Source organism: Hirundo rustica, chromosome 5 (assembly GCF_015227805.2).
Source record: "Hirundo rustica isolate bHirRus1 chromosome 5, bHirRus1.pri.v3, whole genome shotgun sequence".
Taxonomy (NCBI): domain Eukaryota; kingdom Metazoa; phylum Chordata; class Aves; order Passeriformes; family Hirundinidae; genus Hirundo; species Hirundo rustica.
This window is the reverse complement of record NC_053454.1, coordinates 67633077-67655653: the sequence shown is the minus strand read 5'-3', so window position 1 is coordinate 67655653 and position 22577 is coordinate 67633077. Positions and strand designations below refer to the sequence as shown.

Genomic DNA, 22577 nt, shown 5'->3' with positions numbered 1-22577 from the left:
AAACAGGTTTTAACAGCAAAGTTCCCATATCCTTACTTGTGTTAAAGACAGCCTCTCTGACTGTCCAGGCTGTTTCTGTCTCATGTCCATCCAGCTTCCAATTCTAACATTTTGATTGCTAAATTATAGTATTGCATTGCTTCTTTGGAACATGGATTTCTCACTCAGTTTCAGCCTAGTCCTGGTCATTACTCAAAACCAAAAGGAAGACATAGGGGTACAGAGATAATAGATGGATATACACACACTAAGCCTGCTTTTCCAGTGTCTTGTGTTTTATTTTGTCACACACAGGCCTGCTAGGTGAGTGCAGAACACAGGACAAGGGCTCCTATTTTAATTTCTTAGAATTAATAACTTACTTGCAAAAAGGTTTTAATAATCAATGATTTGCAGGGTATCTACTGTACCTCACTTGTGAATTAGAAACTCTGAATCTAGCCTCAGATATTCTCAGACTAACGTGTACAGTCAAGTAAACAAAACACAAGAATTATGTTCTTCTTCTCTCCAGTTGTCCTTCAAATCTTTAAATACTTAATGTATTTATTATATGCACTATAATTATACTCCTCTCATCACAGGATGTAGATAACCAAAAGGATATGGTTGTCTCTTCTCAAATAAGGCTAATCTCCATCAACTACCATAGACAGTACTCCCTACCCGGAAAAAGTAAGGCCTAATTTTTCTTCTCAAAAGTTTTAACACCAGAAGAAATATAAGTCCAGTTATGAATGTCTTGAGAAATTTGGTGACACCTATGTCAAAACCCCTATTTTCCAATATTAAGCACTGAAAGGACAAACTGGAACCTTGTTCTGAACCAGTGGCATTGCTTGCAGTGGATTAGCAGTTGTTAACATACTTGGGTCAACCTCATCTACCATCTCCTGACATTATTTCAGAAGCAAATCTCAGACAATGTGGGACCTGCAGAGAAAAATCAGCTATTGTTCTCAGCCACGGGTTTGGCAGGCGGGACAATGCTGCTATCAACAGTTTACACTCATTTGTAGCTTACTTCATTTTGCACCTTCAGTTGAGAAACTGAGGACTCTGACAAGGTTTGGATCTTGTAAACATTTTGCTAGGAGTTGGTCTGACCTGACTCACACTTTTGGGAAGTGTCCATGCTTTTGAAAAGAAGTCAGGAAGACTAAAATTAGAAAGACCATGTGCATTCAGATGAGACCATTTCAGGGAGCAGTTTATTGCTGATAGATAGGGTGGTTTGGTGCTAGAAAAATGGTTTGGAGCCACCATGTCTGTATGTTATGAGGCTTTATGGTGGCCTGTGGGGCTTATTCTTTAACAAGCTTTAGGTTAGGTGGCCATAAATTTCAGCTTTATAGTGCCAGAATCATTGTAAGTTATCCACAGGGTTGATTGCTTTTTTAGATGACATGTCAAATTAAATACAAATCTTGGTGTGTGCTTTTCTGTGATCACAGGATGCAGTTACAGCTGATCTTACAGGTTGGCTTCTTCGCTCATCTTCAAAAATTCTGAAAATGGCATGATGCCCTTTTCTTTATGATTAAGTGAACACAAATGTCTAAACAAACAACTCCATTAATATTAAAAACATACAAAAGAAAATGTTTAAGAGCAAGGCCATCAAACCTTCTGTCAGCTAACAAAACCCTGGTTTTAACTACCTAGTAGAGTTTGGCAGACCAAAGCTAAAGTGAAATGCATAAAAATAAACTCTATACATGCACTGTCATAATTTTTATGTGCCTGCAAAATTGGAGAAAGAGGATTTGTTGAACTGAGATTCAAAAAAAAAAAAAAAAAAAAAAAAAAAAAAAAAAAAAAAAAAATTTGTCAGGCTTCTCTCTGATAAAGGCCCCAGCTTACAAACTGTAGCACAAAGGCTGTGCTGTCTGAGAAATGAAAAGGTGTGGTGTTCCAGTACAGAAATGTCTTCAGCCAGTGAAAAGGTTTTGTAGACTCTGGCGACACTACCATCTAGCAGTGAATGTGAGTCTTAATAAAAAAGAAATTAGGTTCTTAATAAATAATAATAATAAAATAATAATAAATAATAATAATAATAAATAAATTAACGTTATTAACCAAACCAATCCAAATTCTGGCTGTGCAATAAGTTCATAGATAGTATTTATTAAAAAGTGGCAAAGGTTACTGATGAGTTGTTGATGTGAATGATCCAACCTGATAAACAAAATATGACTGTATTCCTCAACTTCCTCCCCTTTTCTCATCAAAAATAGAAAAATACAAAGGGCAAACCCTGAAATAAACATGGATTTTGCCACAGAGGACTTCAGCAGTTAACTGCTTGCCAAAGAATGCAGCTGCACATGTGCAGTTTTCACACACACCCCTCCCAAAAAGGAGGGGAAAAAAATAAAATTACTCACAAGGACAGACTAACTTTTGGCAACTTTGAACCCTGACACGCTTTGTCAAGTGAAGAGGTCTAATCATCATGACAACTTTATCTCAATCTGTTTGCCATTATGTGTGAATTTTGCAGTTCTAGATTATGACAGCACACAAAAGAAAAGGCATCTAACTGTATGAATGGTGCCTGTTTAAAATTTGTAGGTAACCACAGCAACACACTTACACTGGCTGTATATTTACCATTCTCCCTTATCAAGGGGGACTTTGGGATGGAAGAGAGGCCATAAAATTCTGTGTAAACTGCTCAAATGGCTTTTGCCCTTTGCAGAAGCCAATCTCTCCAGGAAAAAACCAACACTGTAGGTTTGATGGGCTAAAAAATGGATGCTGGCTTGAGACACAGGTTCCTTCACTTTGGTCCTACAAAACAGTATGCACATGTAAACACCACAGCATTTTACAAGGTAATCCCAAGAGAGACTTAAAATGAAAAATAAAAAGTTTGTAGAGGACTAAGAAATAACAGTTGATTTTTTTACCAATGAAAATTGAGCCTCAGACCACAAGTCTGAAGAATATTAACTCTATCCTAGCCCAAACCAGCACACTGGACCAATACAAATTTTGTTAAGTGACTGCTCATACTGAATTTCAAAATTTTTAAATGAAATTCCTGAATAATTCAGCAGTTCTTCATTATAAGACATATTAAACGATTTATCATAGGTTTACACACAGAACTTAAAATAAATGTGAAATAAATACATGCAAAGGATTCAGGCAGCTACTATTTTGAAATAAGACGTCAAGCATTGCATTGACCCCATCAATGTTTCCAAACTGTATCAGCTCAAAACAAAATTGTCAGTGCATCCCATACATTAAACTGGGTTTAAAAATACCCCAGATCAATGGAGCTGATGGATTGTTCTGTGACTCCAAATTTCCTCAGAAATCCTTACCTTCCACCACACACAGTCCACCTCCTAATCTACCCTGAACATAGCCTGTCCTTGGACAGTAAGAGATGTCTCTTCAGCTTCAAAATCAGTGGAAAATAGGCCTCAGCCATGAGAGTGGTTGGCATCAGAGTTCAATTTCTGTTCAGAAAGCTGTGCTCTCCTTATGCTTTCCCCTGAGTTGTCTTCTTTTCCAGAGGCTGTGATAAGCAGTGTTTGAAAAGAAAAAGTGATCAGCATCACTCTGAGTCAAGGCATTCCTTGACTCCTAATGGGTAAGTTATCAGAAGATGAGGAAGCAGAACAAGCTGAGACTGCCTGTGAATACAGTGATGAGTTATTTACTTTCTAGGTGTTCTCCAAATTTTCTCAGGGGAAAAAACCCCTACAAAATTAAATAATTACTCAAGAACAACCTAAGCTATAACATCTGTAATTAGAAACTTCTTTCATACATTTTTTTCAGGACTTATTAAGCACTTTATGGGAAACTGTCATATGTAAATATTATTATTACTTTGTTTGCTCTTCAGATCAAATCCATGTGAATGAACTAGCTGTGCATGGATTTCAAAATTTGAAACATTCTGAGGGTTTTTTCCCCACAGATAACCCACAGTGCCTAACTTTCCTTTCAATCCTTTAATCATATTGCTGCAACTACTCCCCTGACACTGCAATTATATACATTAGCTATTCCTGGACTTCCCAGTCATAATACATGATCTATGACTGACTGTCAATCAGATCAAAATAAGATTTGTTCACACTTAAATAACCGCTGAGAAGCACAGGTAAAGAACAGTAGAAGCAGCACAATAATGCTGAGACTTTTGGAGACTATTTAACAGTTGTGTAACTCTTACACTGTACAGTGACAGACTTTTTGTCTCAGCAAACCAGTCAGGCAAGGAAGAAATGCTGGGAAAAAGCCACAGTGGAGAAACTGTGTTTTTCTGGTGTTTCTTTGGCAGGTCAAGCTATCAGCACTGAAACACAATTTGACAGGTTTTGAAACAGTCTAATCCAGATTTATTTAGTATTTGTCTATTTTCTAGTGTTTAAATTCTTTACATGACAACTCCTCTAAATGTGGTCTTTTAAGTTATTTCATGTCCTTAGGATGGGTTTCTCAAACTTCTCTTGGTATCCAGCTCTTATCTGGGGATCATAAATAGCCACCATGGCTCACAGAACTAAGCCAAGGTGTCCAAGCCAAGCCCAGGTAGCAATTCATCTCTTAAGGCGGCATCCAGAAGAGAAGTAATGAAGATTAAAAGAAACAGTTGGAGTTGCCACACCAATTTCTTAAAAGTATTCCTGTCAGAATTTACTACACCACCACATTCATGCAGTGGGAAACCACAGGCTTTCAAAGGAACACATAGAATGATATAGCCACTCTGGATGGATTTAGAGGCAAGATCTTTCCAGATTGGTAAAAGTACTTCACCCATCTCTTTCCACTCGCTTTTGTTTTCTGAACCCATCTTTGAAATACTGAGGAAATTAAGAGAACACTTCAAGATGATGTGGGAAAATCTGTATTCAGCTTAAGAAGGAAGGAAATCCAGAGATAAGACTGTCTTTTTCTGATCTGCACCACAGCTGTGCCCAGACAATTTAAACACGTTATAATTCTGTAATAAAAACTGTTGTTAACCAAAATCAGGCTGTGACTTGTTCAGATAAAAGGGCTTTCTTAATAGTGTTTACTTACACATATATTAAATACAGTCTGCTGGGTTAAGGAGAATAGTGATAAGTATTTTAATTGCAGGTCCTTAACTAGCAAGAACTTTATCCTCTTTCCTCACAGAGGTAGTCATTACTGAACCGGCTCAGAGGGCAGATTAAACAACTAATCATTACATAGGGTGTTGAAAACTCGGGGCTTCATGAAAATGCCAAGTATGCTTAATGTTATTTCCCACTGGGTTTAGCCCCTCGCACTCTCTTCCCAGCTCTGTGAAAACATTTGAGTTTTCCAAGCGAGTTGCGTGTTTGTGAATCACTCCTAAAGCTGGTATGAAGCAGGGATGCTTCAGGACCACCGAGCCACGTGGAGTAACAGCGTTTCTCAAGCCCGAAGTACTCCCTGTACCACATTCCAGCCGCAGGGAGATTTGCTGACCCAGGCTTCCCTGAGCCCTGTTACACGTAGAGAGGTTCTTCTGTATTACTCGATAAGATGGTCAGTGCTGTTTGGGTAAAACGGTCTCAAAATGAGAGCTACAGAAGGGCTTAAATTCTGCTTCCAGGTCTTTGCCTACTCTGCAGGTGTCCACCTACTGACACGACCTACACGCACCATCTCTCCCCTTGGAAATAACAAAACCTTTAAGTAGCTTCCTCCGCACATAACTGAGCAAACACTCCCGAGGAGCACGGGTAGTACGTAACGAGGTATCCGAGAGCCACCTACGTACTGCCAGTGATACATTTCACACCACGGGAAACTACCCTTGTCCATCAGCCTAGTCAGCAAGCCTCGAGTTTTCTGACAGACCAAAATGGAAGAGTACGTTCACCCTAAGCAGCGAAGCGGACCAAGCAGCCCCCTGAGCTGCCTCCGCCTCACAGACCGGCCCTGTGTCACCCGAGTGGGCAGCGCCGCCGCCTCAGAGCCCTGCGTAGGCAGACGTGTCGCTCACTCAGCAGCTGCCGCGCGGGCGCTGCACGACGTGGCCGCACCACGGTGGCCAAACACCGCCGGCCTTCAACCCCCTCCCCGGTGGCGGGGACAGGCGCTCTCCTGCGATCGCTCCCCTCGGCCCCGCGGGTCCAACGCGGCGCTCTCACACCCTCCCGCCGCTCCCGACCGTCCCTGGCCGCTCCCGCCCTCTGCTGTAAGGCTGCAGCGCGAGCCACCTCCGGCACCGCCCCGCGCACTGCCTCCGCCTCTCCCGCCAACGCCACCGGGGCGCGCGAGGCGGGGGGGGGGGAGGTGGGGGGGGCGGTGCGTACGCACGCGCGTTGGGGGCCGCGGCGCCTCTCGCGCGAGCGGCGCGCGCGCGCCGTTGGGCTCGGCGCGGGGCGTGCCCGCGTCCCGATTCGCCGGAGGGGCGCGAGCCGGGCGGGGGCGGGGCCGGCTCGGGCCGATGGCCAATGGGAAGCGGGAGGAGCGGTGGGCGGGGGCGTGGCCGCGGCCGGGCGTGTCCCGGGTGGGCGCGCGCTGTCCGGGCAGCGATGGCGGACGATGGGCAGGGGCGGCTCAGGACTGAGGGCGGCGGGGCGGGCGGCGCGGCCATGGCGAGCGGCGAGATGCTGCTGGGCGTGGGGCTGCTGGCCCTGACGGTGCTGGCGGCCTACCGGATGTACCTGCGGTGGGGGACGCGGAACGGGCCGGGGGGCGCGGCCCGGCAGGGCGAGGCCGCCGCTCTGCCGCGCATGAAGCGCCGGGATTTCTCCCTGGAGCAGCTGCGCGAGTTCGACGGCGCTCGCAACCCTCGCATCCTCCTGGCTGTCAACGGCAAAGTCTTCGACGTGACCAAAGGCAGCAAGTTCTACGGGCCCGGTGAGACGGCGGGGGGATGGGGCAGTCCCGGCCTGGGACCCAGCGGCGGTGTTACATTGGTGATGCTCAGCGGGTCTGGGTTCTCCTCAGGCAGCCGTCTTTTTCCCAGATGCCTTGACTTGGATGTGCCCTGGTTATTTCTATTTTTACTTTTTTTTTCCTCCTTCTGTCTTTTCTAGTAGGTTTCCCAAGTGCAGCTGAGTAGTGCTTTTTCTTCATTGTAGCGCTTTACGGCTCAGGAGAGCTGTTTAATTTATTTAGGTGTAAAAGCCATATTGAGTGTGACTTTTAGTCAGGATTGAGGTAGGCAAGGAGAGCTCAGGGACTGGTATATTGCTACTGTTGGGAAGAGTGCAGAAATCAAGCCAATCTCGTAAAACAGACCGACAGCACTCCTCTTCGGAGAGGAAATGTGTATTTCAGGGGTTCAGAAAATCAAGCTTCAGAGAAATGTTGTGGTTTTGTATTCACTTTGTACACTGTGAAACTGCAGCATATTTTCTCAGGATAAACAGCATTCTTAATAATGAGGTGGGTAAACTTACTGGTGAGCGCTGTGTTCATGAGTGCCAAAGGAAATGAGGTTTATGACTGCTGATAATTTTCTTTTTTAAACAATGGTGGTTTGGAAAACTTGCTCTAATCAAACTATGCAGGAGTTTTCATAGTAGGCATGGCAGTCTTCCTTGTGACAGGGATGGAGGGGAGAGAGGATACTTCCCACTCCCCCAGGAAATAGTTCAACTTAAGTAAGCATTTATTATTGTTTTAATAACTGAGGTTACAAAAAAAAAATACAGAGCTGGCATGTTCCAAGCCTTTGGTTCTTGGCGGGGAAGGGACAAGCAGTTCTATGGTTGAACAGGGCTAGAATTTTGTAACTATGCTCAAAGTTTGTGATACCAGTTGCAGAAAGTAAAACTGCTGTAATTGAGTTGAAATGCTTCTTTGGCGGGGTACTGTAAAAGTTCACAGTGGAATCTGAAGTACCTTGCCATGCTTTATGTTGTTCATTAACCAGTAAAGTTGAGAAAATGCAGCCTGGTGAGCTGCAGCTTTCATGACACTTAATCAGGTTGGTTCTTTGGTCTCTCTTATTTAGGAGTTTTAAACTGAGACCTGTGTGCTGGTATAAAATGCATGTAACAAGCATGAAACTTAAAAAGAGCAGTAAGCTGACAGGGTGCTCCATGAAATAGTATCGAACCGTGATGTAAGCATTCACTTTCTCCCTTTTGTGTACCAAAATTCAGTTAAATGTTAGGCTCTCCTCTCCAGATACCATCAGGAGTTCACACTGTCAACCTTTGGAGGCCTGTTATTGTGAAGGAAGCTAAAACTTAGTGTTCTAGGACATCAATCTGCTTTTTGATAACTGGTAGCAGCTGGTTTCCTTAAAAGCAGTGCTTCTAGCTTTTTGTCAAGAGGAAAAAGGCTTTTTTATTTTTTGTCCCTGTGGTGAAAAGATTGCCTTTTTCTGTAAGAAGTGCCATAGTTTTCATCTATCTGTTCTGTAACTTGGGGTGTTGCATGTAAACCTCAACCAGTGCATCATCAGCTCTGTGTTCTTCGCCAAACATGATGATTTTTGAATTGTGCTGATGTGGTTTCCCTTTTTGGATGCATATCAAATTTTTTTTTCTTACAACTGTTTTGTGGCTGAAATGAAAAATACTAATAAGTAGTTTGCAGGCCTTGAAAACCTAAGAGTTCAGGTGGAAAAGTCTCCTACAGCTGGTTGAGATCTCTTCAGAAAGGCTTCAGCCAGAGTAGCCAGATGTCCACAGCAGCTTTCATGGAAATTTTATGTCTCATAGCTGGAATGTGGCAAGGGAAGTGCAAAGCATACCAACAAAGCATGTCCAGATTTTAACAGAAGAAAGAGCTGAGGACATTGGCTTTGGTGATATTGCAGGCTCTGATTGTGAGCCTTTAGTAGTTTGTTGAGGTACTGATGTGAAGAGAGAGTGCTTCAGCTTTGAAGGGAGTGGAAAGCAGTGGCTGAGGGCTCACTGTCAGTCTTGAGCAAATCTGGAGGGCTGGGTTAATGTTGAATAAGGTGGCTACCTCAGGTGGCTTCTCACATCTTCATAGTAAGGTCTCTTCTCTTCTCCTTCAGTGTAGTTTGGATGCCGGGGTGTTCTTTTATTTTCTAGTTACAGCAGAAAGTTTAAAATGCACGAAATTATCAGCTAGTCCAGATTTTTGTCCAACAATTGAGATTCCATTGAAGTTTCCACCAAACTTCTGATTTTATTCAAAGTTCTCCTGGTTTTAAGTTTCCATCCAGCAAATCCTTTTACACGGTAGTCTATTTCATTGAAGAGCCCTTTACATACATACAGTTAAGGTATATTTAAATAATGCTAGAGTGTTGAAACCATCCTTTCAAACAGCCATGACTGAAAACTTCATTTTGTCAAACATTTAGTCTGAATGTTTCCAATTTTATTTTTGTTTTTCTCATGTCATCTTCCTTAAGCCTTCCACAGTTTACCTCATTGGTATCCTGTTAGTTGTTGGTATCTCTTAATGTGTTTTAGCTAAGAGTAAAAGGCTACACTGCATATACAACAGTCTGTGCCTCCAAAAACCACTATGCTTAAATTGAACTCTTAATTTAAAACTTTACTTGCCAATTTCTTTTCCAAAATTCTGCTCTGTCCTGCAAATACACCATTTGTTTCAAGACTTCACTTAGGTGTATTAAATTCCACTTCTGCTTGTGCCCAGGTGAGTAAGTGACCTAGAATGCTTTGACTGATTATTAAATCTAATTAATGGCATTTCCCTTTATCATCCACAAACTCCGAAATAAATAAAGGAAACAATTAGGAGTTCACTATTAAAAATACCACATAACCAGACTGTCAGAAGAACTCTGCTGGGATGATTTCCAATCTGTAATCACATCTCATGACTTAGGGTCTAGTCATTAATACCTTCTGTGTGCACTGTGTTGGTTTTATATCTTGTAATGAGACACAGTTTTTTACTTTTCATTGACTGCAACATTGAACTTTGTGTGTTTGTTTGCACCAAGATTTCTGGTTTTATATTTGTCAGTAGAAGAGCACTGTAAGAGTTAGTGTACTTCATGTCAGCAAATCTTAATATTTAGCAGCTAAATTTGCAAGGTAATGCTGCAAACAGGTTTTGATTAACGTAGTAAATACTTCATGCATTTATGAAAAATACGCATCTTTGAACATGACAAAGCAAGATTATATGCAACCCTGAGTATCCAACTGTTCACGTCACTTCTTGGTTCTTAATGTTTCATGATCTTAAAAAAATCAATTTCCTGGCTTTCCCTTCACTGCAATATGTTGTCACTGTCAACTCATTTCTCATTCCACTTGTCTTTCACAATGTCATGAGGTTTTTTGACTTTCCAAGCTGGCCAAGAAGAACAGATTAGATAGTAGTTCCTTCCACAAAAAATGTTCCATCACAGTTCATTTTCCATGAAGGGAAAACTGACTTTATTTCATTGTAATAAACAGCCATCATTTTTTCTGATAATTTGTATAAAAAATCTGATGCTGTTAAACTTTCTTTGGACTTGAGTGTCGTAAATTTCACTCTTGACCACATGGCAATGGTGTTTTTCCATATGTCCTTTCCAAGGGTATGGTTAGAGTGAAATTTTGCAGGAGGGACTCTATGTATGTTGTATTTGGAGAATACTGTTAAGGGTGGCCTTATCCGAAGAACACAACAGGCTGAGGGGTTACAGATAAGTACAGAGGATAAGACTGGGGGAAAGAAATGTTTTCTGTAGAGTGTGAAAGATCTCTTCACAGTGGTTCTGATGTTTGTCAGCTCTGGTTGTCTGTGTAGTGGAAGTGTCTCTCACCCTGGGATTCAGCTTTTTGGAGGAACAGCATTTGTGGATAAAGAAGTGGAGTTCCAGCCAGAGGCAGTAAAACTAAAAGCTGTATATGCACATATTGGTGAGAGATTAAAGGGAGTAGTGCCTTTGCTACCAGGGTAGAGCCTCTAGGCCAGCAAAGTGGCTTTGTGCTGGAAGATCAGCACTCTGTCTCCTCCTCTGCTTCTGTTCTGTGTGTCTGTCAGCTCTCTTCCTTTTTTTTTTTTTTTAATGTCTTTTTTCCCTTTTTCACAACCTTATTCCTTAAAACTTGAACAACTGTGTGTTTTATAAGAGGTCTGTGTAAATTTCTAGTTCCTATTTAAACCAATCATGTTTCAGTCCAGAATTGATTAGGCTAGAAAAAACCTCTGAGGTCATTGAGCTGCCTGACATTCAAGGGCCCTGATCAAGCAGGTGTGCTCAAAGCAAGATAAATGAAATGTGATAGTGACATCATTGTTAGTGACATGTAGATGTTAAGTCCAATGCACAGCAGCATCGCCTTCATTGAATGAAAAAACCTGGCCAGCATTGCTTGTCTTACTAGGAAATAAACTGGTGGTCAGAGCATTTCAAGATGTGGAATCTAGGTCCTTCTCAGGAATGCAGCTATCTTCCAGAAAGCTCCTTACTGCTGGCCTACAGGCTTTCTTACCAGTGCTGGTTGTCTGCCCCTTTAGTCGAAATTGGAAATTGGGTCATTGATTCTTGCACCTTTTTTCTCCCTCTCAGAGTTAAAAAGCAAGTAAGCAAAAGAGAGAGTGAGACTCTCTGGCCTTGTGTGAACAACAGCCTTGTGCCTGAGGAGTCAAGTTTAGACCCCTGTTTTTTCGGGCAGTTCCCATCTTAGCGTGTAAGGATTCACATTTGTAGAGTTCCCATTTAGCATGTGGATTGGTCTAACATATTTTCCATGCAAGTTGTAACTTAAAATTGACCCACATCTTCCCTTTCATCTAAATCTGGAGCAGTAAAGTTAAAATTATGTCACCTTGAATTTACAGTGATAAATGTTATTAAAAACCTTCTGCTTTCAAGCTGCATCTCCAAATGGCTTAGTCTAACTTTCAGCTTTTTCATTCTCTCATGAAAGATGCAACACTGAACAAACACGTGTCAGGATTCAGACAGAAAATTTGAAACAGCCAGTGAAGGTTTCACTTCAATTTGGAGTGGAAAAACAGGCAAAGCGATAGAATAATGCAGTTGTTAATAATTTTGTAGCCTGTCCCTCTTTGGCCTGACTCACATGAAAGGGGAGATTAGACCTTATTCTTGTCTGCAGATCAACAAGTGTTGTCCATGAGTGTTGCTAGAGGACACAAAGAGATACTCACAGAATCTTTAACTCCAAGAAGATTGAAGGAAAGAACTCTTATTTTTTACAAAGACCTCACCTATATAGATTCTGAACAATGACCAGGGATTGGAGAACAAGCCATCTCCACCTCTCCATCCCACTGGCCAGGCTAGAAGTCAATCAGTTGACTCTCATCAGAGAGGAATGCAGGAAAACGATTATTTTATAGTACAGACGTCAGAATCTCAGCTACAGCACTGTAAACATCCCAGAAAATCACATAATATAGCAGTACATGAGTATCTAAACTTCAGACAAAACTGGGGTTTATTTACAGTAGCTGTGTGGAGCTCAGAGATGTGTATTTGGTGATTGCTTTAAAGTGCTTTTTGAGTACTTGAAGAAACCAAAGCTGCTGGTTTAAAACTGAACCTTGTTGTTAATGTGTGTCTTCTTTAGAGGAATCACATGGACCTTGTGATAACGAATACAATTCTTAGCTCACCTATCACTTCATTAGCTATAAAGTCTACATGTGGCTATCTGTGGTGTATTCCCCGTGCTGCCCATTGGAGCTATCCAAAGTTCAGTGCACAACGTTCACCTTTGTTACCATTACTGGTATTGGAGTAATAGTCTGGGACCTTCCACAAAGCTGCTACCAAACTGAAATGGTCAGGGAGTCTCTTTGGCAACCAGGGATATACTCTGGAGTTGGATACCAGCAGAGGTTTTGCTGGGGGAGCTATTGGCCAAACTGGCTGTAAATTGAAATGTGTTCTGTTCCAAGATCCAGTTTACCCTGTTTTGGAGGAAGTGACAAGAAGCACTGGTTCCAAATAAAAACTTCATGGTTCAGAATTTTTAATATGTTGCTTTAGGTTGAGTAGATTTTTTTCCTTGTTTGCAAAGAGAAATTCTTCATTAGGGAACCAAAACTGCCCTAGGAGATGCAGAAATCTTGAATGCATTTTTATGGTCTGAAGAGACTTTGGCTTTACCAATTCACAAGGTGCCCAGTTTATTGACAGATGTCAGGCTGAACACTATGTCAAATGCATTAAGGCTGCTAAATTCTTAACTGGATTCTGAGGGCAGGTGAAGCTCTGCAGGTGGTGGGTAGCAACGTTTTGCATGTGTTGTAGCTTAGAGAAGGGTGTACTTTACATGAGGTGAGTTGTAAGGTAGATGAGGACTTTACACGGGGGAAGTGCAGGGTATGAACGTGGAGGTGTAGATGTGGAGATAGGCAGGCAAATATGTGGGCTTGATAACTGGTCTCAGGGCTAAAACAAACAAAGGCTCTGAAACAGAGTTCTTTAACTGTGAAAGCCATGATGGGAAGAAAAGCATTCTTCAAGGAACAGCTTTCCTTTATGGAAGACTCATACCTCCATAGAACCAAGTAATGTGTAGCAGACATGTTTTAATTGATTTTGACACTTCCCTGACTCTTCTTGTTGTACTATGCCAAATAGGAGTGGGAGGAGAATTTTTTAAAGACATATTTGACTGTGAAATGGCTAATTTGGGGATACAGCAAAAAAACCCCACTGAAATTTTGTGATACCGTCTCAGAAACTTGCTTCGGTTTACATACCTGTGCTACAAGCTGCTCTTCCTGCCCTCTCTTCAGCATGTCTGTCATGTCATGGTGCAATCAATTATTTACAGCAGGAGCCAGACTAAATAGGTGGGCAGACAAAAGGAAAGGAAAGAAGGACTGTGGGTAGGGCTTGCAGAGTAAATTGCATCAGGCCATGAAAGAACTCCATGGGAGTGTGTCTAGGATTGCACTGATGTCTCTGCCTCAATCATGTTCCTGAAAGATACTTTCTTCCCGGGATTTTATGTGCTGGCACCTTCCTGGACACTTCTCCAAGTGCAATGAAATCCGATACGCAAAATAGCTTTTCCAGACTGTTGCACCAGTTTTTTATATAAAAGTGAGTTACAGACTAGGGCTTGGAGCAGAACTCCAGACCTGTATGTTTTGTATTAATATAAAATACTGTAGTTAAACTGTGTAGAAGCATCTGAATGGAAGCTTTACATCTTGAAGTAGATTGCTCATACTGAGATCTCTGAAGTTCTGCTTTAGGAACCAAGGTGAAGCCAAGCTTGCACCATTTACTAATAATCACAATTCAATGTTTACCTTTTCATATAGGATTAAAGAATAGAACACATTTCTAAGTTACATTTGCAGAGCTGGAATTTAAAATGATGTCTACTGAGTACAAAAGTTGGTTTTTACAAGTTAGCATTCCACTGAGTGCTTGGACCTGGCTTGGTGATTCTTCTGTGACTTCTGAATACTTCTGTAATAAACATTCTGGAATGTTAGTTCAAATCCAGTTTTAGGAAAGAAAAAAGATATTGGTGTAATACTGTCTGAGATTACAAGATACTTGAAGAAATTTTGCATCCATTAATCTTAATGCAAGCTGATGTATTCTGAAAGTTTTCATGCTTGCAATTAAGTGTGTTATTGTGATTTAAGAATATTTGGTGCTTGATACAGATAAATATACTATCATTCTCTTTTTAATATAAATAATTAGAATCAAGCTGGTGGACCAAGACCTGGCATCTCAGCAGATGCTGTGAAGCTCCATAAACCGATAAGTGCAGGGTAGAATGGAAGGGGAGCTACTCTCTTATTAGCCAGAGTTTGGAAAACATCTTGTGCAAATAGTAGGATTTATGGACACATTTGCTTGAAATGCTTCAGAGAAAGGAAAAACTGGGGATGGAACACTGTTGGTGGGGTCACTAAGTAACAATTTCTAATTGCTTTTAAGGATTTACTAATTGTGGTGTTTGTAAGAGCTGTTTATAGCTCCCATGTTCTTCATTCAGAACATAAAAACCGAGATTACTTGAATGACTGCTGTTTTGCTTGAAAGCAGGACTTTTTGTTTGAGGAAACTTGTGTTGCAGATAGTGGCGTTACTGTCTCTTAGCCTGTCCTGTGGAAGTGACTGAGCATGCAGAGTGCATTGGTATAGGATTGACTTTAGTCTCTAAATCCTGCTTTTCAAATAAATACCTAATTCAGGATGCAGGTAGGAAATATGGCCCTCTTGACTTTGTTTCCCTGAAGTACTCTACCTGTCATCCTTGATCCCTGAGGTAGTTCTTGTGAATGCTGTTCTTAGAGCTAAATACCTGAAAGGATGAGCGCAGAAATGCTGTTTATCATTATGGTCAGACTGGTAGAGTGCAAACTTCCAGCTGATAGTTCTTCTCTAATATCTCCTTCTTGCAAAATTGTGCTTTGGGATCAGTTGGTTTATTTCCAGAGAGACGAGGAAATTGTCTTTGGCGTGCAGGACAGCCTTCTGTTCTCAGGTTTGACTGTAAGCAGCTTACAATGCCAAGCACTCTGGGGTGGAGAGACGACACTAGCTCTGGTGAGGACGTAGTTTCGTCTAATCCATATGGTACTCAGGTTCCTCGCTTCAGGAACTCTCCCTGCTGCATTCAGCCTGTGTCTCAGCCCTGGAGTCAGTGGCCGGCAGGAGCAGATAGGTCCGGTGGCCAAAGCGAGCAGCCTGGGAGGAACCAGCCTTTCGGAATGATTCCTCATGGCTCATCCTGCTGCAGAAGAGGTCTGAGGTGGTCCAGCAGGCAATAGAGGGGGTGAAGGACAGTGTGTTGCCACTTGCTTGTGTTCATTCATGGGTGTTCTGCCTTTTCTTCAGGCTGCCGGCCACTGTTGAGAGGTAAGCCAGAGGAGGGTAGTGGCCTGTTCGCCACCAAGCAGGGACAGCTCTGTAGCGAGGCTTGGGTATCTACCTGGCACTAGGCTGCTGCAGTTAGTGCAGAAAATTTTAAAGTGTGGGGGGTTTTTTGTATTGGTTTGGGTTTTTTAATGGATCTGAATTTAAGGTATCTGGGTTTAGGTCAAGAAAATCTAAGAAACAATATGGTTAAAGTTCTTTCAGTTAATTAAAATTTGGGATAGCCAGTTACCCTGCAAATTGTTGGTTTACAAATCATCCATTTCTCTTGGTAATAATATTTATTTTACAGTCATTGCTCAAAATATCATTGGGATATTTTTGCTACTTTGCATTGGTCAAAAAGCACAGAGGAAGCAGTTGCTTTATATTTCTAATGTGACAATTTGTGCCGTTTTCAAGAGCATTACAGGCTAAAGGTATAGGGGATCTGCTGCCCAAAATCAGTGAGATGATTTCCTCAGAAGTAAGAAATGTCACAAAAGATGTAGAACGTTCTTGTGAATCTGTAAGTGAGATGAAATCATTAATTAGCCCTCTTAAGTTCTATTTATTTATAATAATGGATTTCTAATTAAGATGTGTATGCAGTTTGCTTCTGTTCATACCTGACTTGTAAATATTCAATGTGGTGCTTAATAGAAGTGTATTTCTTTTGAATTCCAGCCTCTGGTCCCTTTGGAATTTGCATCAACTGGCTTGCATCAACTGACAGGGATTTTTCCAGATATCCCTTCAAAGCTATTTTCCTGGTTCTGTTCTCTCACCAGACTTTATCTCCTAGTGATATTAAAGATTAAATTGCAGTGCTGTTGAATGTCAAACAGCCATGGCATTGAAACTGCTGCTGTTCCCATCACTGCAGAAATTTAATGTATGGCTTTGGCAGACTTTGTAAAGAACTGAGATTTGGTCACCATTAACAAAGACATGAAGGTATCAATTTTGTCTTTTTGTTTTCAGAGGGTCCGTATGGAATATTTGCTGGCAGAGATGCCTCCAGGGGACTAGCAACTTTCTGTCTAGATAAAGATGCACTCAGAGATGAATATGATGACCTATCGGACTTAAATGCTGTACAGATGGAAAGTGTAAGAGAGTGGGAAATGCAATTTAAAGGTAAATTCTCAAATTATCAGCTTAAGGAAATGCTTTTGATAAAAGTGACTGATTTGGGCTTGGGGAGGCTTTTAAAGAGGTGTTGACAGTAATATTATTACAGAATACACTGAGTTGGAAGGGACCCCCAAGGATCATCGATTTCAGCTCTTAGCCCTGCACAGGACCATTCCCAAAAATCCCAGTCTGTGCCTGAGAGCATCGTCCAAACGCTGCTTGAACTCTGTCAGGCTGGGAGAGAGTACCCTGGGGAGCCTGTGCCAGTGCCCAACCACCCTCTGGGTGAAGAACCTTTCTCTAATACCCAACCTAAGCCTCCCCTGACACACCCTGGGGGTTGAGTCAAACACTGGTCACCACAGGCACGCCTGTGCCCCTCCTTGTCTCCTCATAAGGGAGGTGTAGGCTGCAGCGAGTTCCCCCCCTGATGTGTGTGCAATGTAACTTTGTTAAGACCAGACCAGGGATTTCGGGCCTTTCTTCCACGGAGGCTTTTACTACATGTCACTATAGCTTTTGTAACCTTTTAATTTTATACAAGAAAACCGTTCTCTTAGCTCTTTGGCACAGAATTTTGCTCCCAAATCTCATCAGCTTAGCTGGTGGAACTCCCACTCGAGGTTGTTGGCTTTGGATGCCATGAAATTATCATTAGGACTAAGAGTTGTTTTAACCTAAAGGGTTGATCGAGTTTGTCTTGAAATAATCTCTGACAAAGATGGAAGTATGCCTCTGGAGGGAGGGGGAATAATTTTTCACACTAATTGAAGTCAAAACAGGCTGAAGGATTGAAGAGCAGTGGGTTTTTAGCCCTCGGGTGATAAATCTTGCCTGATCAGCTGGAGGAGAATGGAAACCAAGTACTCACAGTTAGAGAAAGTAATGGTAGAAAGATTGCTTCAGGAGGCTGAGTTTGCTGCTAAATTACCATCAGTTTCAGTGGCTGAGATTTAGAACTGTAGTGTGTAGGAGAAAAAGTGAATTTGCAGTAGTACTGCCTAGCAAGTAAATGCAGCTGTATTTAATTGTAATGGAATCATAAATCTCTTTCAGAGAAGTATGACTACGTAGGTAGACTCCTAAAACCAGGGGAAGAACCATCAGAATACACAGATGAGGAAGATACCAAGGATCACACTAAACAGGAATGAACTTTGTAAACAACCAAAGTCAGGGGCCTTCGGAACTGCAACCTCTTATTCCCCATCACAGAATGTCCTGCATCTTTGGGTACAGTTCATCTGCTGCGAAAAAACATTCAACAGGTTTTGTACAAGGAAAATAATATACTCACAAATGAAGATTTGAATACTAGACATTCTTTGTGCTGCCATATTTTTTGTTGCAGTTTATTTGTAATGTCTGGTTAGGCTTCATTAGTGAAGAAGGGCCAGGGATTTAAAGGCAAAAATGCTATTCCTTTTTACCAGTATGCTGAAACCTTCAACTAGTGTACCTTACAAGCTCTCTAAAAGATGTGAGTCTTCAAGCTCAGAGGAAGGTTTGAATCTTGTTTCATGTGTGTCTTCTCCTTCAGCATTAAAAAAAAGGTGTACTCATCCACATCAGCATCAGCAGGTTGGACTACTGAAGCCGGTGTTAAAAATGTGAATTTCCAATTTTGTTTTGTATGTGGGCGTTAGTAGCCCGGCAGAATACTTCCGTTCTCTAAGAGAAGTCCATGTAGATTAGGAGGGGGATAAAATTCATCCTTTTCTCAAAAGGATTGGGTAAAAAAGTTTCTTCTACATCAACTGTTATCTGAAGCCTGCCTCTCCCCCTTTTTCTCATCCTCTAAATCAAATCAAATATTAATTGTGCCTTATTTCGCTTACATAGACTTGAATTGTTTTAAGGGACAGCCCCCAAATTGCGGTTTCTTAGTCACTACAAGCAGCAGTGAGACTGAATTGGAATGTTGTTGACTGGAAAACCTTGATGTCATTCTGTGTATAGAATGTAAAAGAGAAGTACTCAGTGTTACTGCCATATGTTAATACTACATATACTTAAATTAGCATTGTGATGGCCAAATGCATACTCCCATGCTTCTTTTTAATGAATTACAAACACACAAAAGAAGTCTCCCTTCCTCCTCTTCCAGAAGCTGCCTACCTTTTGGGAGCATAGCCTTCACACCCCTGTAGAGTGAAGGGGCGTTGCGCGCATGTGTCTGTGTGTGTGTCTGTCTGAATGCAAGACTTGGGAGGGATTGTTTCTGCAGATATTGTAAATATGAGTACCATTTTAATAAAGCATGTACAATACCACATGTGCTGTCAGACTTTGTCTAGAAGCTGTTGAGCAGAGCTGGAATATGATGCCATAAAAAGGGGGAGAAGTCTTGGATAGATGAAGCAGCGACTGCTATTAATACTGCTCTTTGTCCTGGTGGAGTTTTTTCTCTTTCAAGCCCCAGCTGTTGAGGAATTTCGAAGACTTACTTAGATAAGCTGTATTTAAGAGACTAAACCTAGGCTGGTGAACTTATGGTGGGAGGGGAAAAAGTGATTATTTATAAATAAAGCATTTCAGTAACTGAGTGCAACACAGAGTATAAGGAATATGTCACATGGCATTAAGAGGACAAGAACAGCAGCCTCCTGGTTTAAGTTTGTACCTCTGGTTGCAGGTTTCACCTGTGTTAGGTCTACAGTAACTATATATATACATTCTGTTGAACTGCAAATGCTGAAATTCCAGGGATGACTCCCTTTTTTTTCCTGTTTGACTGAAAGAGATTAATATTGATGTAAATGAAACAAATAAACAAAAACTCCTATGTGGAATTGCGTGTAACTCACCTGTCCTAGAAGGCAGGAAGCATTCTCTTTCATCTCCAGCTTTGAAGTAGAATTGTTTTGGCATGGAAGAAGTAACAGAAATGGAGCTGTTTCTCCATAGAGGTTGTGTTTGCAGGCTCCTGTAGAGGCTGAACACTCGTGGAAGGTGTGAATTTAGTAAGCAATAGCTTCTGCTTGAGTCATGTCCTTATTAGCTGAGCAACACTGCAGTGTCCAGGCTTGGACTGAGTGTCTGCTAATCATCTAACTCAGCTGAAATGCTAGGCATGCTGCTGTAACTAACCACAGAAATAAAGTGGTTTAGATGGAGCAGTGGGAACCAACAGGATTAATAAAAGCTTCCTTGCATAGGACGGGGCTGGGAGTAATTAAAACACCAGTTCTGTATCTGGATGCTTTAGTAGGGATTTTTTTTTTTCTTTTAGGTAAGTGTCACTATAAAAGGTCTTACACTACATTTACAGTATGCCTTTCACTTTTAGCTATTGCACAGCTGTTGCACCTTGTCATGCCACCCAGCTTGTATAGCTGTGGAACAAGAAAAGGTACCTTGCACAACTCTCTTAGAACAATTGGGTAAGTTGTTGGTCCCCAGGCTTCCACATGAAAATACATGTATGTGTTACAGCTTCTACTATTTAGAGTCATAACTGGAAGTTCTTGACACTTGTGAGTTTCTCTGCTCTTCACTCAGTGCAGCTGTTGGCATTGCTAATCTGGCACAGCTGCTCCTCATGCTTGTATCTCCTTGATGGACTAACTTCCTACTGGTGAAAGATAATTTTTGAAGGAAGAATAGTTTTGTATCTGCTGTGACTTACTAGCCCAAGTGCAGCCTTTTGCTTCCCCTCACTATCAGGAAGACAGTGAAACTTAATCATGGTGAAGTTAGGTGTAGTTCTGTTGCTGGGTTTTAAAATTGTTTCAAAGGACGATGCTTAAAATTTAACTTTCAGGATTAGCTGAACAAGAGGGGTAAAGGGTGAGTGTTGCTTTGAAGCACGTTAATGGTAACTGAAGAAAACAAAATGTGTCCCATGGCAGCAGAACATTGCATAGACTTAATCTCTGTGTCTAGTGGATTTAAGTGAAGCTCATCAATCCTACATACAAAGCCACTAGTGATCTAAAGCTCACAACCTAAAAAAGTGCATTAAAGCACACTGTAGCTTTCATGTTTATAAAAAGTTGACACACAGCATAATTTAGCATAACATCAGCTCCATCCAAACTTCATTGCAATTATAAAAATCTGTTGGAGGCATTCAACCTTGGAATATTTGTGTCAATCACTTGGTCAAAAGTAATTGTTAGGTAAAATGACAGGCATGTTGATACTGTGGTAATTTTTTTTTAAACAACATGAGGGTCTTGATGGAAGAATATCTCCTCTTCAGAAACAAAATACAGTTCCAGTTTAATATATGACTTGTTTTCCTAGGCTAGACTTGGTGTTAAATTAGTTTTAGTCATCATTTGTTTTGACATTTCTGCCTCATTTCGTACACCACTTCCCAAAAATGCTTTAGTTTGGCAGGAGATACATTTTCAGACCTCCTTGGTTTGAATAAAAATAGTACTCTGTTACTTGATCTGAACATTTTGAATTTCCAGTAAGGATTACATAATTAACTCACTTGCTTGTACTTGTTTGTATCTTTTTATCAAGTTAGGTCTACTTTTCCGTGACTAAGGCTTAAATTTTCTATCATTCAGAGTTGGACACAGCATGTAAAATCAGTTTGGCACGCTGCTATGAATGTTGTTTCAGTATCTCACTTCTGAGCTATTTTCCATCTTCCTGCAAAATCACTTCGATTTTGCTGTAAAGGGCAGGGAGGAGTTAAAACTTTCATAGGCTTTGTTTGGGTCTCTTCAACAATATTCTGTTTGAGAATACAGTAAGAGTTTGTGGGGTTTTATTTCGTCTAGAAGAGGTATTATTCCTCGGTATGGAATAGTACAAGAGATTTGGCCATTTATTCCTTTCCCCCTTAACGTGAGTAATAATGTAACTCTGGCCTTGCACACTTGCTTACAGATGGAAAGCAAATCCTTCTCCTGGCTTCTAATTTATGGTTAAAGGTGAATGTTTCTTAACAGGTGCTCACAGCTTAGGTTTAAGCTTGCTGTGACAGAACCTGTGTGCCAGGGTTGGCTGAAATGCAGGGTGAAGGTTTGTTTACTCCCAACAGCACAGAGGCTGAAGACAGCAGAGAAGAAAGCTCTTGAGGTGACAGATGGAGCCTGGTGTAGCTGTGGGATTTGTCAGGCAGAGATCCTCAGCCACTCTTAAGTGTCTTCTCAGCCTGGAGCCAAGGGACTATCGTTTGTCACCTCAGCAGTGCCTGAAGCAAAGGCTGCAGCATGGAGGCTGCCATGAATAGAAACTCTTTTCCATCCATTATAATGCTTTATCTCCCACAGAAGCCCAAATCCCTGTTAAAACACAGGCTACTGCTGCTCAGTGTAGGAAAACACGTGGTCTCCAACAGGAACAAGAGCCAGCTTGAGTCTTCTCTTTTAAAAAGCTGTTAGAACCCAGTATTTTGAGCATGACAGAAATCTGGTTTTAGTCAGGGTAATGTTTTGAAGTGTTTGTACAGTTATTTGTCAACAGAAGAAATAAAGACAAACCTAGAAATTCTTCAGCAAGCACACGGGAAAATTTTTAGACAAGATGTAAGACTTGAAAAGTCATAGACCACTGTCAAAACACAACCAGTCTTAAGACATAGTTAAGGTTGGAATAAATGGACCTAAAAGGCTTGGGAAGGGATTTTGGATACACAATTATGCATGTTCAGGCCCTGCACCAGGGTCCATCAGTTACTGAGAGGTGATGAACCACTTGAAGCCAGACAGTGAAACCAGCAGCA

At 41.5% G+C, this 22577-nt stretch overlaps 1 protein-coding gene across 1 annotated transcript; it reads left to right on the top strand.

Moving 5' to 3' along the window:
* Positions 1 to 6502: 6502 nt before the first annotated feature.
* Positions 6503 to 19166, top strand: PGRMC2 (progesterone receptor membrane component 2). Its single transcript, XM_040065231.2, has 3 exons — positions 6503 to 6852; positions 16739 to 16894; positions 17948 to 19166. Exons 1-3 carry the CDS (start codon positions 6525 to 6527, stop codon positions 18043 to 18045), a joined length of 582 nt encoding a protein of 193 aa, XP_039921165.1. The 5' UTR covers positions 6503 to 6524; the 3' UTR covers positions 18046 to 19166.
* The last annotated feature ends 3411 nt before the right edge of the window (positions 19167 to 22577 follow it).